Raw genomic sequence first — 17,790 nt, 5'->3', positions numbered from 1 at the left:
CTGAGGCCATAGATACGATGAATAGGGATTTTCTTAATGATCTGCCAAAGCTCCTCTAGTAGAGTCCATAACCTTGAAATGAACATCTCTTTAAGCCTTGCATATCTAGTCAGAACCAAAGGGGGAGAAAATGTCCAGTCAATCTAAAACTAGCTCAAAAAATACCAGTACAGCTTCTGTCTTTCGACATCTCTGAAGTCGCTCATGACTAATTCTCCACTCTGTTCTGTAGCAGGTAGATGCCGTCACTCCCGTTTGGGCTCAGCTTGCACATACATGAACCCCACAGTGTCATGGTCCGCGGCCCGGCGTCCGGGGTGCTGATGGGCGTGGCTGCTAACCCCACACCTGCATCCCATCCCAGGCGATCACCAGGTCGTCTCTCAGCGGTAACGTACATCTGCGGGAAAGCCCTTATGAAAAATCATCCATCTGAACTAACACTGTTTTGCCCTGTGTACTCAGATCACAACTCGGCGTTTTTTGTGAGCCACCTGCCTGTCCACCTGCCCGCCTGAGATTTGGATCACGATCAGCCCCGCCGCCTCGACCCCTTTTGGAGCCCCCCCCCCCCTCTGGTTCACTCTGCCCGGCTATCACCGTAAGACGCATACTCCCCCTTCCCTCGTATGCTGCCATTTTTCCGCACCCCAGTAATCTGTTTCTCCTTTTTTTTTGCAGCCTCCCACAGCCCTGCTCTCGGCGTTCCCTGCGCGACTCACCTCCCCGGTCCTTCGGTGTTTTCTGGTTCCACACGTTGTTTTTTCCGGCTACCCTCACGGGACACCTTTAGTTATAATAAAATTTGGTTTCTTTATTCTCTCCTACCCTGGTGTGTGAGTTCTGCTTCTGGGTCCAGCTTGCGCACGGAACTTTGGTTCATGACACACAGATTTTATAAAAGCCTTTTTATTAAAATAAATACATAAATTCCACATCCTGCTCTAAATTATATATTGTATGTAACATTACATGTATATATTTATATAACACTCTGCCACCCAAGTTTGCCAGTGATTGTTTTTGCAAGCCTACTCTCATAGATGATGTTAAAGCCTGCCCATACTTTGGGGTTTTCTGAAAGCTTTACTTCTGGTCTCACTGACACAACACATGAAATCCTTCTGATGTTCTGTCAATTTCACCTTGGTTGCACATTATGTAAAGCACAAAAAGTGGCACGATCTGGCCATCTCGCTACAGTCGGACTGGGGACAGTGGTTGGAGATCCCAGCACAACCCAAATTACTGCCATCTCTGTGAGACAGAGTGCTTCTGCTGTCGGTCTGTGACTGAGTGGAGTCAAGTTGGCAACTACATGAAATCTGTCTGTGATTGCTGACAACTGCAAATCCGTTGCTGTCTGTTGGAAAGCTATTTGTTTCTGCATACAAAAAAATTCATATTAAGTAGATTTTCACATAAAGCGCTTACATTCAGAGTCCAGGCAGAATGTAGTGACAAATAGTGACATAGTTGCTGCAAGTTAGTAATTATCCTATAAAATCACACAGGAGCTCAGCAATCTCACATTTATAAAAGAAACTAACCAAAATACAACCAGTTTGCAATCGTTTGTGCTCAGGCACAGGCACATTGAGACTGATTGCAGATGCCATGTATTCCAGCCCTAATCCATCCATGCATATATCATTTTTTGGTAATAAATGTATCTATAAATGTATATAATTAAATTTGTACATATAAATTCAGTTGTTTGAAAATCATTGCCAAACTACCTAAGAGCGATTGCTGCCAGTGTAAGTTGGACCACGATTCTTGCGTTTGACCAGCTCTTTGCCCCGAGGTTGAGCGTGGAACACCGTTAACTATCTGGACAAGTTGGTTTCTGCAGCTACATCCATCTCCAAAAGCAAAACAAAAACATTTAAGTTTTTATTTTGCAGGCAACCATTGAGTTTTCCTAGCCACAAGGAGATTGCCATCCTATTTTTACTCTAGTGTGGCTGAGCCAATAAAGAGTCTCAAAATTAAATAGTATTTATTTCGTGCTTTTAAAATACTTCCTTCAACTGTGCCAATAGATAGAAATGAAATGACAAATCAACAGGTGTAAATGGTTGTAGTCTCCAGGGGCCAAATTTATTTCACAGCTCTTACTTCAACTTCCACCAGCAGTGTTGTCATGTATTTCGGAATATAACAATGACAGTGGCTTAAAATGTTCTGCTGTGGACGCAGATCTGTCATTTAAAGTCGGTATTAGAATCTCCTCCGGACTGTCATCAAAAGTAGACAGGACAGCCATTATTCATGGAATACCAGAAAGGGTTTAGATTACAGTAACTGACAAGAAAATAGTATATTTGCAGCTGTAACACAATGGTGGAGGTCAGAAATGATGGAGCACTAGCGGTGGATGAAGGCAGTGATTGCATACATTGCCAGCATGTTGATTTTGAATCCAATGTAATGACTTCAATTGTGGCAGTGTACAATAGTGCATGATTAAAGGCGAGATATTACATGTTTTATTTCATTTAACTGCCACTTTATGGGTAATTTCAGAAAAATTTCATATTTAAAAAGTCTTTTTTTCAGCAGAAGTTATAAGTTACACTGAAAAGTTATCCATGGTGAACTGTACAAGTAGTATCAGTATTTTCATCCAAAGACTCTTCAAGCATCAAACCAGATTAAATATTAAGGGCGTCCAACGAAGGCATCGACCTGACTGCCTCTGCCTCGCTTCCCTTCGTCTTCTCTGTCTGCCCTTCCTCCTGTCCCCTCCTTGCTCCCCTCATTACCCCCTTTCTGTCTCTCTGGGTGGAATCACCACCGCAGTGAGAGTGTAAAGACAGGGTGATGTACTGATAGGATAGCCTGTCTGCTACAGTAAGTGCCACGGCACTCCCTTAGCTATCGATTGGGCCTCTACTGCAGCAATCAATAAATAAATTCATAAATAAATGAAAACACCCCCCTTATCGGGTAATTTACTCCACAGCTGGCTCTCAAACTATAGTGCAGAGCTTTGCTTGTTTACTATCAGTTCTCTCAGGGCTAAAAGTACAGTTGCCATGCATATGATGATGAGTTTAGGTTTGATAGGTTAAAGGTGCATGGATATTAGTGAAACATGGACTTATACACCTATGTAGTTACCTTTCTCACTCACTATGTGTTAATAGACCTCTCTGCACTGAATTATTTTTGTTATTAATCTCTGGTTCATCTTTTGCTCTGTCTTCCTTCTCTCACACTGGTCGTGGCAGATATCCCCTGCATCTGCTGGAGGTCTCTTCCTGTTAAAAGGGAGTTTTTCCTCCCCACTGTCGCCAAAGTGCTTGCTAATAGAGGATCATATGATTGTTGGGTTTTTCTCTGTATGTAGTATTGTAGGGTCTACCTTACAATATAAAGCGCCTTGAGGCGACTGTTGTGATTTGGCACCATTGAAATAAAATGGAATTCAATTCAATATACAAACCTATATATAGTAAAAGATGGACTTAGCATCCTTGCATAGGATAGAAAATGAGCATATGTTCCAGGTCTGAAAAGTGAAGCCAACACCAAAGTATCTTACTCCATTATTTTTAATGACTAACAGGTGCCAACCTTGGAAGCTGCAAAAGATTCTGAGTTGTATAGAACTCATCCATCTATTTTCTACCACTTATTCAGGGTTGGGTGGAGAGACAAGCTGTCTGAGCAGATCTCAGTTCAAAAAGCCTATGGGAAAATAGTGCTTGGGTTCCTTTCCTCACTGACCTCAGTAAACTCTGCCTTATGAGTTTATGGGCTTAGTTGCTAACATTAGGTCATTCATCAACTTCATCTGCTTCTTCAATTCAGCATTAGAGTACTATCCCAACTACAGGTTGCCAATCAATTACAAGGAACAGGCAATCATTCACACTGAGTGCCAACTTTGAATCATCAACTGACATACCTGTGCATGTGTTTGGACCCAGAGAGAACCCACACAGACACAAACAGAACAGCCCCTGAGAGGCAACAGTGCTAGCCACCACACAGCCATGCTACCCAGCTCTGGGTGATATTAAACTGAATATTAAATTCATTTTGAAGTTGATTACCCATGACTTCGGCTACTTGAAAATCACAAGCCGTTAATCAAAGACTGTGCGGTATAGCAACCAGGGCCACCCCATGCTCCATGTACAAGTATTTAAACCAGCATTAATGTCAGTGTCCAGTAGGAGACGACTCTTCTAGTTACAAAAAGAAGTCTTGTTGTATAGAAGTCTGTGGGGAAACGACCCTCAGATTGTGTCATCCGTAACCTCAGTAAATGCTGATGACCAGTTTAGAAACTCAACTCAAACTACGACTACACTCAAAACCACATGAACGTGCTGTTTCCCCTCAATTTCAAAACATCAAGAGGATGACAGTGAAAATGTCCAGGGTTAACTAACCAGTGGGTAATGTCAGGGTATCTACTTCCAATCTTTTATATACGGTCTGTGGTTAGGTCAGGTCTGGCACATTCAATGTGACTACACTGACTTTTCTTCATGCTCTGAAACAGAAAGAAATAAAACAACACCCATCTACCGTTCACATTTTGTACAAATGCTGTTGTGTTCAAGTCCCATGCAAATGATTCTGAACGTATTAAGACAGAAAGCTCCAATCTACTAGTCTCCCTCTTTATCATGCAAATGCGGTACGGTATCTATTTAACACTCTGCTTTCACAAATCAGAAACTCTTCCCCTGCACATCTATCTGCCTTTCTACACCTTCCACCTGCTCCGTGGAGCCATCCCTCCATCATTCCCTCCTGACAGGGAGGTGATTAGCAGAAGACAGTCCAGACCTGCTGAAAAAGCAGCTTAGCTGTAATTATCGTCTAGGAAAGAAACAAACAGTTCATCAGAGCCTTCCTCCGCAGACTTAACAACTGTTGCCAGGATATATCAAATGCTCGACAACCAGCCGTTACCTTGGTTACCATTGTCTCTGCAAGTCTGGGGGCTCTCCATACAGATGAGTTTTTTTTTTATTTGTTCAGAAATACTAGAACCCATGAAAACAGCTAAACATATTAACATACACTCAACGCCCACACTCTGTGATGTAAGCCAACATACGTGCAGACACCATCAGCTACAGACATGCAAATAAGACTGGTTTTCTGCCACTTTCCATATTGTGCATGCTCTGATAAAAACACACACTCTTCTGATGCCAAACGTTTCCATCAATTATTCTTCCGGAAACCAAGATCCTTAACACTTGCGAGGGCAGGCTGCAAGACCAAACCACCTTAATCACAGTCTGTCCATGATTGTGATATGTGCACATATATCCTAGGATATATCCTAGCACGATTTTTGAACATTTCCCTTTTTATACTCTAGTTCAGCAGCAATGGAGGACAAAAACACAATGCATACAAGATCTGTGACAGTGCATACTTAAGTCCAAAAGTTAAAGTTTCAAGTTACTTGTACTGGTTTCACATAACAATATGTATTCCAATTCAGAGGTTATGCTTTTTGAATTTTATCATCCCACTAAATATAGATATTACTTCAGATAGGGTATTACATATCTGCAAGCTGCTTTGCAACCTGCATTTTACACAATCTAAATTTCATGTTGCATTTGATAAAATGTTGCTCTTTCATATATATATACATATATATATATATATATATATATATATATATGTATATATATATATATATATATATATGTATATGTATATGTATATATACACACACCGCAAATTTAAAAAAGCATTTTTGGAATGTAGAGGTCTTGACTGAACCCTTGATCGGGATGAGGGAACAGAAATGAAGTTTGTCTCCAACAGAGGTTCGCGGGTGTTTTCAGCTGATAGTGGATTTTCAATCAACTGATTGCATGCAAAGCAGGACCTGATTTTCATTCCACTACTTTTATTACACACAGCTAAAATCAACCAGTTAAAATTAAAATTGTGCATTTAATATGGGCCATAAATTTTACAACTGATTAATTAAATGAATTGTTTCCGGTATGTAGATGTCTCTCTCTGTTTCAGGTTTCAGGTTTTTGTGGGATGTCTGCTGTTCCATGTATGCTTGGAAAAATAATAAAAGATTATACAAGCAATAAAAATAAACTGGGTTATCTATTACAAAAGTCGTATACAAAAATTCACACTGGAATCAAAGTCAAAGTCAACTTTATTTGTCGATTCTGCCACATGTACAGGACATACGGAGAATAGAAATTGCGTTACTCTTCAATCCCTAGATAAATAGCAAATGAACATTTAAATATATTTAAATATAAAAGTGATTAAAAAATGCAAGTAAAATAATTAAAAAGTAAAAATTTAAATAAATACAATTTTACATATAACAAGAAAGCTATATAATATACAATACTTCAGCAGATGCGTAATCCTATGCGATATCCTAGGATACAGGATACAGCCTTCCCTGCAACGATGCAATGTCACCCCCGCAGATGTTTCAGTCGCTGCTATAGCCTGAGCTGCTTTTAACGACCTCCCCATCACTCAGGAGATAAATGCCTCCGTATCAAACGCTGAGGTGTTTCCCATCAAGTTCCTTCTGTTGCGTTGGCACTGAGTCAGATTCTCCCTGAGTCATGAAGGACGCAGCTCTTACCATAATCATATAAAGGCTTCCACTCACGTATATGATTCAGGTAGAGAGAAGAGGAGTGAAAGGAAACCACGGGAATTAACTGAATGTGAGCTGAGAGCAGACATAACCCAAGGCATCACTTCAGTTGTGGAACAGTAGCTCAGTGTAAAATAAAGGGAATGATCTCGCTCTCTCTATATCTCTGTATACAGTATGCACACACACACACACACACACACACACACACACATATATATATATATATGTGTATATGCTTAAGGACAATGTGCACTCGCGCGCACACACACACACACAAAAGGAAATGTGTCCCGTTTCCACTGATGGACAACAGAAGCTGTGGCAGAAGGATGGCATTATAAACCAGCGGGGGATGTAGTATGATGAAAATGTCAGACTGAAAGCAGCAGGCTATGTTCTGTAACATGTTTAATCAAATTACAGTGTGTGTGTGCATTGGTGTGTGGGCATGTGTCGCTTGATTTTATGAGCGCGGTATAGTAATTAAAATGTATATAAATGTGCTATAGAGCAAGGGCAGATTTGTAAGTGCTGTAAAAGTTGAAATAATAATAATTAGAAAAGAAATCGACATGCATTCATCAGCTTCTACACAATCTGAACACTAAAGAATTTAAGAGGGTTCGTGGTATTGATTTCAAGTTAAAAGCCTCTAACGGAATACTTAAAGTAAATTTATTTAAGGGCAAATCCAGCAAAGCTCGTGCGAGTTAGAAGGCTTGCTCTACCAGGTTCATGCTTCAGATCTAATACTGTTTGATCCTCTGCCTGCAGCGTCTTGGCTTCCTGTGACACAATTACATCTAGAAGCTCAAAACATCTTTTTGTGCTCCCCAGATTCTATCCTTGTTCTTGAATCTGTCACCGCTTTCCCAGATTCCGCCTTGCACATTGATTATTGTCCAAATTTGTTGCATGTGTGCGTGCTGCTCCTTGCGCGAGCCTCCGGTGTTTATGCACGGTTATGCTTGGCCACCTGTGTGTTTGTGTTTGCGAGTGTAATTGTGTAACTCACCCAGCCAACACTATGAAGAAATCCAAACGGTTCCACGTGTCTCCAAGGTAACACTTCTTGCCAAAAATCCCTAGAGCCACCATCTTGATCACCATCTCGATGGCAAAGAATGCAAAGATGAAGTCATCAAAATCCTGCATAGACAGAAAGAGACAAAAATACAAGGCGTATGATGTAAGTGAGTTATGAGAACTGCAAAGCTGTGGTTGATTAAGAGGCAATCATATCTGACAGTAGTTTTCTTTGAAAATATACCTTAAATGTAATGATCCAAATACTGGACCAAGATCCGATATGTATTGATGGTCATTGTTTTTCAAATAAACATCATTCAAAGTCTTCAATTTTGCAGAGAGTAATATTAATGTGATGCTAACATGCCATTTTATTTTGATTTGCATTTGTAATTTGATTTTGTGACTTGATCTACGTTGACTTTTGACCTTCTGTTGAGGATCACCAAATCTCTTAATGTATGGTTCATCCTTTGGGGAGCAGATTAAATTTCAGATTTAGGCTACTAGGTTTGGTTTAGGAAAGACTGTAGTTTAGGCTTACATGCATCCATATTACAACAGTTACCATTATATATTATACAATGGTATTTAAGCACACCCAGTAAGGTTAACTATGTAATTGTGTCAAATCATGATGTGACATCTCACCTTCACCTCTAAACATCCTAATCAGGTGTGTTTTGCCCACAACAAGTGTGTTAGAAATGTAATGACAGTGACATTTACCAAATAGGAGTATTTTACAAGCAAGACTTAAGTAGGGGCTGGATATTTTACTCAAATATGGCTGATAACCATATGGAGGTGCTAGAGAAGTGGTTCTCTGCGACAGGATTGTCAAAAATAACAGAAACCTGTTATAGATCTGGTATTTTATTGTAATTCTCTTATTTATTTATTTTTGCTTAATGGCTCCGTTAGACTAGGTTCAAAATAGGATAGCAACATCCTTGTGACTGAGAAAAAGTGGAACAGTCTGAGACTGATTGCAAGGAGATGAGGCGATCTACCTCATCGCCTGGTGGCAAGCAAAACGATCAGCTTTGCAAATGTTTGTACATAACTGCACCATTTGCCAACTTGACCCCAATAAGTTGCAAAATGTCAGCAGACTGACTGCATCTTAATGTCGTTTTATAGCGTTCTTGGTGTGCCAAAGATGATTTAAAGACAGCAACTGGTTGCAGACCTGGTATCCATTTTCAAAGCCAATGAGATCCCAAGCACTAATGTGGTTGAAATAATTTTGGTCTCAAACCACTGTTTTCCCCTAACATCGACTGGCCTCTGTCTTGTTGATTGTTGGTTTTTATTTTCCCTTTTATTATTTTTTAAGTCTCAGTCAGTGCTCAATTCTTTCCCATTTAATTTTGTTTTAAGGTTTCCTGCTTTTGTTTCCCTCCTGTGTGATTGACTACTTTCAGCTGTTCTTGACTGCTTTCCCCTGTGTCTGGTTCCTCTCTTGTGTCACTAATCAATCTCTTTTGTATATAACATCTTTTCTTTTCGTCTTTTGTCAGATCATCCATTTAACTCCCTGTAGTGCTTTTTCCTTTTTTCACTTTCACTCCTCATGTTCTCTTGGATCTCTGTTCTTGTTTTGGATTTGGTGAATTCAGAGGAAAATAATCCAATAAAGGCTCGCTTTATTAGGCTCTACACCACACCATGGCAAAACAAAACACCAGGGAACAAAGAAAATATACTTACAACTACAAGTAAGTGTCAGCAGGCTTCAACCTGAATGTCTGTAGACAATTTTAATATGTCTATAATACACTTCTATATACGCACCTTCATGACAGTTCTCCTGATGGAGAGTACCTGCATTCCCATACAGCACTTTCTTGCTACTTTAGTGGCCGACATTCACGCCAGACTCTGGCTCTACTATTAGTCATACAATATGTTTGATGTTTAAAAATATCCCACTGAGAACCTTTGACAGGAGCGTGATATTTTATTAATTCCTGCAGAGGGATCCTCTTTTCTCTTTAGCCTGTCTCTAGAAGGTCAGGCTCCCCATGGCTCAAGAAAGAGATAACAACCTCCTTGGAGCTGCCAAGGATTTAATGTTTTGCTTAAGGGCACTTCAGCAACTCAGATGCTCAACATCCAAAATGGACCCTGGGACTAATGATGTCTGTCCCGTTTGGCTCCTTTACCATCAGAATTATTGTCTAAAGGTGAAGAAAGATGCACCTTTTCGTCCTTAACTGAGACTCGAGCTAGAAACGTCATTCAGTCAAAACAAACCGCTGATTGCATTAATCAGTATTCCTGCCCTCATTACCGTCTGTCTGGCTCTCTGACTGAGCCTCGGTACTCCAAATCATTATCAAACTGGACTCCAGACAAAAACAAGCGGAGGAATGAGGACAGGAAAGTACAAGAAGAGAACTTTGACTCTCAAAATATGAAAATCAATAAATAAATGAACAGGAGGGAGGAAGAGTCGGAAATGAAAAGGGAAAAGGATACAGCTCAAAGTAAAATAAAAAAAATAAAGAGGAAATCAAGAAAATTTCTGGAAGGAGATCAAGGTTCAGGACACCCACTGATACATGAGTCATTGCAAGATGAAGAGAGAAATGTATAAATATATCAAATCCTGTTAGCTTAAAGAGAAGCTAGCGCCAAAGTTCACTGCAAGTAAAACATGGAGATTCACGTGGGAATCGATGCATGCGAGTCTGTTTACAATTTCAAATCTTATTCAGTTCTATTTTTGGAAATCATTCATGTCGTCTGCATAAAAAAAACCCTAAAACCTCGCCCCATGCTCAACACACAAGGGTCACACTGCTATTTCCAGGGTTACAACCTATCAGACGGCTGTGGAACAAATAACTGCCCCGGGTTCACTCCCTAATGCTGACCATACATCACTCCAGATGTTTTACGCACCACTCATTGACTCCAAAGAGGCAGACGAGCCTCAGAGCAGATTGCTTAGTGATGCATAATCTCCCAAAAGAAAAGACAGAAGAAAAAAACCCCAAAACATTGTGTTCAGTGTTTGATCTAAATTTAATCTGAACTGTCTGGATGCTGGAACTCTTCTATGAAAGGGACCACACTGGCCATAAACTGACATGTGATAGTATGATGTGGATTATATAGATATATTGTCATGGAGTATTTGTTTACGGCCTGAAACCTGAGGCCTTGTTTTGAGCAGTAGCATCAACTAGGAATTATAGGGCCAATCATAGACCGTATATAAAAGATAGACAGTACTTGTTGAATTCTCACTGTGATGAGGAGTGGCGGATCTGACTGAGAATAACACACTTATATGTTAGCAACCTGTCATACCGCGGCACATATAGTCCTTTATAGTGCTTCTAGATTCTAATCAGGACTAGAATTAACAAGACGGCCGCCGTGCTTTAGTCGAAAAGCTTTGACACCAGTCAGCAGGAAACTGTTTTAGAGTTATTCCATTTCTTTATCACACAGACAAACCTAGATGTATTGTTGAAATTGCACTTCATCCTCCTTTATTAAAATATCTCAGATATATCTAATTCAACTTCTCTACACTGACATGAGGAGGAGTTTCACTCAGTTCAACCTCAAGCCCCAAATGACACCATCATGTAGCTCAAGAGAACTCTCGTCATAATTCAGTGTTTGAAATTTCCTGCAGGTTGCCCAGAAACGATTCACACTGCAAAAAACTACAATGTATATTAGAGAAACATAAACAAGGATTTATTTCTTTGACAACCCTTCAAGTTCAGCCTTCTATTGTTGACTTGACCTGAGATTTTGATTTCAGCAAAATTACATCGTACTGTATGCTGAATCACACAACTCCAGTGAAACTTAAAATAACTATGCGTTTACTCTGATTTCGTCATGCATAACTAGCTGTGAAGGGTTTACGTACGCCTACATAAAGGCTACATACGAAAACTCCATTGAGCCCTTTTAGTCGTCTTTCAGCCCCAAAATGCTTTGCATATAGAGCCGTTAGATAACAGGGAGCAACAGCCTGTCGGATGAAACAACATGACGGTCCAGCTATTGACACATGTTACAACCCGAGATGCATGACCAAAAGAAAATAAGCGTTGTGTGAAATGAGGAAGAGCAGAGACATTTACCGCCACGCTGAGCCTCAAACGACTGAATTGCTTTCTCCTCTAACACCCCATCTTTCCATCTCTGTTCTGTTTTATTCTGCTGAAAGGACCCATTTCTCCTGTCTCCACCGGGGAGTAATAACTCATCTATTTTACGTTAGACAGTCAATGCATGCCTGCAGAGTCTGTAACATAAGAAACCCCTGTTATGACTCTGTTAAGTCTCCCAATCTCTCTCACAAACACGCGCACACACACACAGGTTTTAACACATCCAACTAAAGACGCACAGCACACAGTCATGATAATGTACAGTGTTCATGCATACTGGAACAAATACAACATGAGACCAAGCCTTTGGGGACTCTTTAAAGTGACACTGAGCGGATGTCAGCCAGCTCAATCTTCTCTAGTGTTTGATCCAACCAGGCCTACACACACACACACACACACACACACACACACACACCTCATTCATATTCATCAAAGTCAACAGGACACGCTGGCGTGAGGCGTTCCCACTGGAGCGTACAGTTCTGGTGGTGCAGTACACGATTACAGGCTCTGCAATCTGGATATTGATTTACCAAAACTTGTATTACACATCAGTGGAGCGTGGTCTCGATGAACACGATGAGATGCGATGTCCAAACATGCAGCCAAAGCCGTGCAGGTACTACATCAATCGCAGGCATCGAAGCAAGTCTCTGAGGTTTCCTCTAAAGCTGCGTGTTTACTAGAAAGAAAATGTGTCGCTCTGTGCGCAGTGTGCCACTGTGGTTCACTGGCTGTACGTCCATGCGGAGACCAGAGAAGCCTAACACACACACGAACACACACACGAACACACAAACGCGTCTGCCTCTGAGGGAATAGACACCAGTGACCTGTGGTGAACGGCTCACTGCTCACACACTCCCTAATTTTTACCCTCCACTGCATCCTCTCCCCGGGAAAAGACTTAAAGAGGCAGACAGAATACTTTAACCCCACTTTAAATTCTCTGCAAACTTTTTGGCACGCGTCCAAAGAATAATGGGGCTTTTACATTAGGGGAAAACAAAGCAAAAAAGTTAATTATGTCATATCATCCGGCCTAATTCCAGTTCAGACGGGCGTCACGAAATTGGCTTTCATTCGGCGTGACAGCCACAAAAGTGTGAAATGGACCAACGAATGGCAGCGGGAGAACTTGCGGCGGCTGGGAGTGGTGGGGTATGTGAGAAAATCAAATCAAAATATGGCTGAAATAAAAGTAGCGACCCGAGTCATACAGTATCCTTTGGCAAATTGAAACCAACTAATGGGCGTATCACAGCTTAAAAAACAGTCCTAAGAGGGCCAACATTTCATTCATGTTTTGCATGCACTGCTGTTGCTCATTCTGTTCATTGCTACGCTGCTTTTGCCCTTCATTTTCCAGAGATCATTTGCCAATAGAAAGAGTGCTGGCTGTACTGTAAAGTCTTTGTCTTTTGATATTGCGTAGGTGGCAGGTAACGCTCTTCATCCTTCTATATTTATTCCAAACAAAGCACTGTGGCTGCTGCCAGATATGGAAAAGCCTTCACTTCCTGGGCACCAGACAGACCCTGTAAAGACTAACCAGACACAGACTGTTTATAACAGCTATTGTAAAAGCTTTGTACTTTAAACTCTCTCTATGGGATTGTTTATGATTAAGTAGCAATTAATTAGTCAAATGTAAACCTATTACACATATTCAAATGTACAGAATGTTGACCCTGCATGCACGTGTTCATGATAATACAGACGCCGTGCATGCATTAGCACAGCATTTTCATATGAATCCAAGCAGCGTCCTCCCGGGCTGAGGAATGACGGCAGTGGGGATGAACCTCTGATGGTTCCAATCCCTATAGACTCTTTTTGTGAAAAACTTTCCAACTTTAGAGCAGATGCAATGCTTAAAGACTGCCATACAAAGCAGTTTTCACCTTTCTGACTAATATGTAGGTGATTGATTTTCATAGCTATGGAAGATTAAAGATTATTTATTAAAGATTATTGAGGCTTAAAATTAATTGCATGGTGACCATGTCGTTAAAATACTCTGGGAATACCATGAATAAGAGGTCTCAATCACTAACTCACAAACTTACATTAAATCCGTTAAACCAAAAAAACAAAACTGGACATACTTAGCTTGACGCAGCTACCTCTAAGCTAATGGCTCAGTCAAATGAAAAAAAAATAGGACAGATAACTCTGTGCATCTACAAAATAAAAATTGCTGCCTGCCTGTAAATTGTATTCCAATGAAATAACATTTAGAGCTTAAGGAAATTGCACACTCACAACCACTTTGAATGCAAGAAGAAGGATAACAGGTTGCCTGATAGGAGGCAACCTTTCTGCAAACAGTTGCAGACTGACTGCGATCACTCTGGTTGTCAAAAGTTTGTAAATAAATGCTGCCTAACTAATAAATACAGACACATTCCCAACACGTATGAATGAGTCTTTGTAAATGAGCACAAGTCGAGGGCACTCAACTCAACTCAACTCAGCAGGCCATTTGTAAATATGTGTACAAAGGGTTGGTTTTTTGTACTGTTTTTATCAATAAATCTCAGCAACAAAGGACATACACCCATGTGTGTTGATTTCTCCCTAAGATGGCAAACTGAAACACTCCAAGTTGGTGACTTTTGGAGATTTATTTCCCTGGATGAGAATGCATCAAGATGAAACACAAAAGGAAGTTCACAGCTTTTCCCATCAAAGACTCGGTGCTGTTTCCTGCAGTATATTGCAAGTAAACCTGACAAGTTTGGGATCAAGTTTTGGGTGGCTTGCGACCTAAAATCCAAGTACATTTGCAATGTCTTCCCATATCTTGGCAAGGACCCCAATCGTCCCACTGGGGAGAGACTTTCTGAAAATGTAGTAATGAGGCTGATGGAACCATTCCTAGACAAGGGCAGAAATGTTACCACGGACAATTTTTTCACATCGCTTTCACTTGCGCAAAAACTTCTTAGACGGAAAACCACCATCCTCGGCACAGTCAACAAGATTCGCAGGGAAATTCCTCAATCCACTCAAACCCCCACTCCCCTCCCTCCAGAATTCCCAGGTAACAACCTAATTTACATATGAATGACTAGCCAATTTAGCTTCCACTTGGCTGAAGCTAAAGCTTAGCTAAAAGCCTACCAGCCATTTGGCTGCTCTCCGGGTTTTAAAGGTAGAAAGGTAGAAGCCTGGCTTTGCAGGTGTTAACTGGCTGTATTCTGCTTATATTTCTATAGAACAGGAAATCTGCTGAGCACAAATGCAACAGTTGAATGTGAATTTCTCTTAAATGTGGATGTTTGTGACTATAAACAGCAACAAATATGTGATTTTTGACTAGATAACACAGTTAATTGCTGTATTATCAGAAACAGATTGCATGCAAGTGTCAACTTGACCCCATTCAACGCTGACTGGTATCAGACTGACTTTGTCTTATGGCAACATTGATGGCAGGATATCATTTGCAGTTGAAAAAAGGTAATAAATTGCATATTTGTTAGTACAGTATTCCAAGTACTGCAACATGTTAGAAATCACAAGAATATTGCATTATTACTGAAGCATTGTGAAGCTTGTTGGGACTCTGGTGAGTTCCATCTCTAGTGGCTACGTCCATCTTTTACATACAGTCTTTGCACAAATACTGCAAACATACTTTTCTTCACCGTAACAACAATTCAATGTTGTTACAGGAATAACAACATTAACAATAATAAAAATAAAACAGAGAAACCCCTCACAATCATATGACCCCATATGAGCAAGAAACCTCCAGCTGAACCAGGCTCAGGAAACAGAAGAAAGCAGTCCGACATATTTGTTTAACATCTGCATTGAAGGACAAAACGACTTCAAAAATGGCTTTTCAGTGTTACTGGAGGTCAAGGCAACACCATCCAGAGTTAGCATCTGGTTGGATGCCATATTTCTAAGATTTTTAGGGCCGAGAACAATAACCTAAATTTAGAGGCAGTAAATTAAGCTCTTTATGTTTTTAAAGACCTGGATTGTCTCCAATACAATTCTCAAACTATCCCTTTGTATATTTACTCTTTATTTATGTTTAATTAACACTACCAATGTCAACAGGTCTCCACTGGCTGGAAAGCGAAGTTCCTTTCTTAAAATCCTCATTCTAGATGTAAATAAATGTGATCAAACTGGTTTAATCTTTTCAACAGATGCTAACGTGCAAATAAAGTGTTTCTTTTTATAAATAAAGTGTTTTTTTAATAAATCCAAGCTGGGACCTCAGCTTTTTGTCTTCTGTCTGTTTCTCGTGCGTTTACCCATTCTTTTTCTCTTGGCAGTAACATCTGGATTGGATTCCTGTTGTTTGCGAACTACTGGCATTTCTCCTCCTCCTGCTCGGCAATCCACCACTAATTTCCATCTCCGTCATCTGTCTGCTTCTTATCTCTTTCTCCCACTGCCTCCTTCTGTGACACAAGGAAGTCCCACTGCCTCCCCCCATTGCTGTGATTATGTCTCCCAGTGCACCTCATAGTGTATGCAGCTACAGTGAGACAGCATGAGCGGGTAATGCTACGGTCCATTTATGCGTGTATTTGCTGTTTATGATATTTTTCATGTACCTGCTTATAATAACTTTCAACTTTGTTTATATGCCACCATGTGAGTCTATCTCTCAGATGTAATTCCCCTTTATGGGCACACTTAAACCCATAACACATTTTTTTGTCCTCTGAGTTTCAACATGGATTCAGTGTTTCATGAACCTCCCAGCCTAAACAGTGGCACCACACACCAGCTTAACAGCCCCCTGTGTGTGTGTGAACGCCTGTGTTACTTCTCACATTGCCTGAGAACAGGGATAAACACACGTGTCCGCCAGGCTCAGACAGACATCAGCGAGTACAGAAATCTGGATTGCGTGTTATCAATGCGTCAAGCGGGTGCCAACATTGCACGCCCTCTCATCACCCCCTGAACGGAGCCTTTATGCGTTAAGTGCACTTAATCACCAATGTTGAGTGCACTTAAAACACTCCCTAATGACTTGACATGGCTCACTCACAAATCCTCAAGTGTCAAAGCAGTTATTAGATACAATATTGCACCCAAGAGTGCAGTGCCGCAGCTCTTGACGAGTAATCAAGATGTGCAGAGGCATTCCTTTGCGTGATTCGAATACCAGTACCATGTGTTTGTGGACATGAACGCAGGCCTCTGTGTGTAAATACTCAGCAGAGCATCGTGTCAGGATGGGAGTCAAATTACTTTTAAAACAGACAAGACTGTTGAAAAGTAAGATACCAACTGACCTGTGAACAGGTGTGGCAAAGAAAAACTTTACCTTCGAGTGGTTTCCTTTGTTGCCAAGTTCCATAACTAGTAACTATGAAACAGTTTGTGGGGCATTTGTGGATGTAATGTTAACATCTGTTGTTGCTGACATAACACTGTCAAGGGTCCACATCTGTATGTGCTGAAGTAGTTGCTAAAATTAAATAAAGGAACACAAACACTATAACTATCCTTACTTTCTGAAGTGAGGACACAAAACTGAGGTACTTCCTGCTAACAGTTGCAAGACCTTAGACAACCTAATTCTAGCCAGAGACAATCTTAGTGCATTAATTTTATTTGTAGTGCCAGTTCACAGTAAGAGTCATCTTAAGGTGTTTATTTCAACCCAGCATATTTTCCATCGATGCAGATGATGGAGCTCATTGTCGTATGCTAACTTGCCAACACTGTTCACTTCCAATTTAGAGCTTCAGGAAAACAAGCAGTCAACCAAAACAGCAACTAATGGAACAAGTCTGAGCTGCCTCTACTCCTATGGTGCGATTTTTTTTTACATGACTTATTTTAAATATTGTTTTCAAGCGTTAGCATAAACTAGCTAACTTTAGCAGTGTTGCCTTTGCTAGCTGTACTGAAGTTATTGTTCAGCAACAACTTGCCAGGTGACCTCATCAGCCAACACAGCCTATTGATCAACACCATGCTGGAGAGTAACAACAT

General features: G+C 40.6%; 1 protein-coding gene across 13 annotated transcripts in view; it reads right to left on the bottom strand.

Annotated features, from left to right (window-relative positions):
* Nucleotides 1-17,790, bottom strand: part of cacna1g (calcium channel, voltage-dependent, T type, alpha 1G subunit) — a 208,763-nt gene that overhangs the window by 176,020 nt on the left and 14,953 nt on the right. For all 13 annotated transcript variants that reach the window (XM_086302859.1, XM_086302861.1, XM_086302851.1 and 10 more), the window contains exon 2: nucleotides 7,650-7,783. In XM_086302859.1, coding sequence (XP_086158985.1) covers nucleotides 7,650-7,783 — 134 coding nt within the window. The remainder of the gene's footprint in view (nucleotides 1-7,649; nucleotides 7,784-17,790) is intronic.

The sequence above is a fragment of the Aulonocara sp. 'chitande type north' Nkhata Bay genome, linkage group LG8 (assembly GCF_057382095.1).
Source record: "Aulonocara sp. 'chitande type north' Nkhata Bay isolate Kocher_YH1m ecotype deep benthic linkage group LG8, A_spYH_male_GT1.1, whole genome shotgun sequence".
Classification (NCBI taxonomy): domain Eukaryota; kingdom Metazoa; phylum Chordata; class Actinopteri; order Cichliformes; family Cichlidae; genus Aulonocara; species Aulonocara sp. 'chitande type north' Nkhata Bay.
The sequence above is the reverse complement of the archived record's forward strand: the minus strand, read 5'-3'. Positions and strand labels throughout refer to the sequence as shown.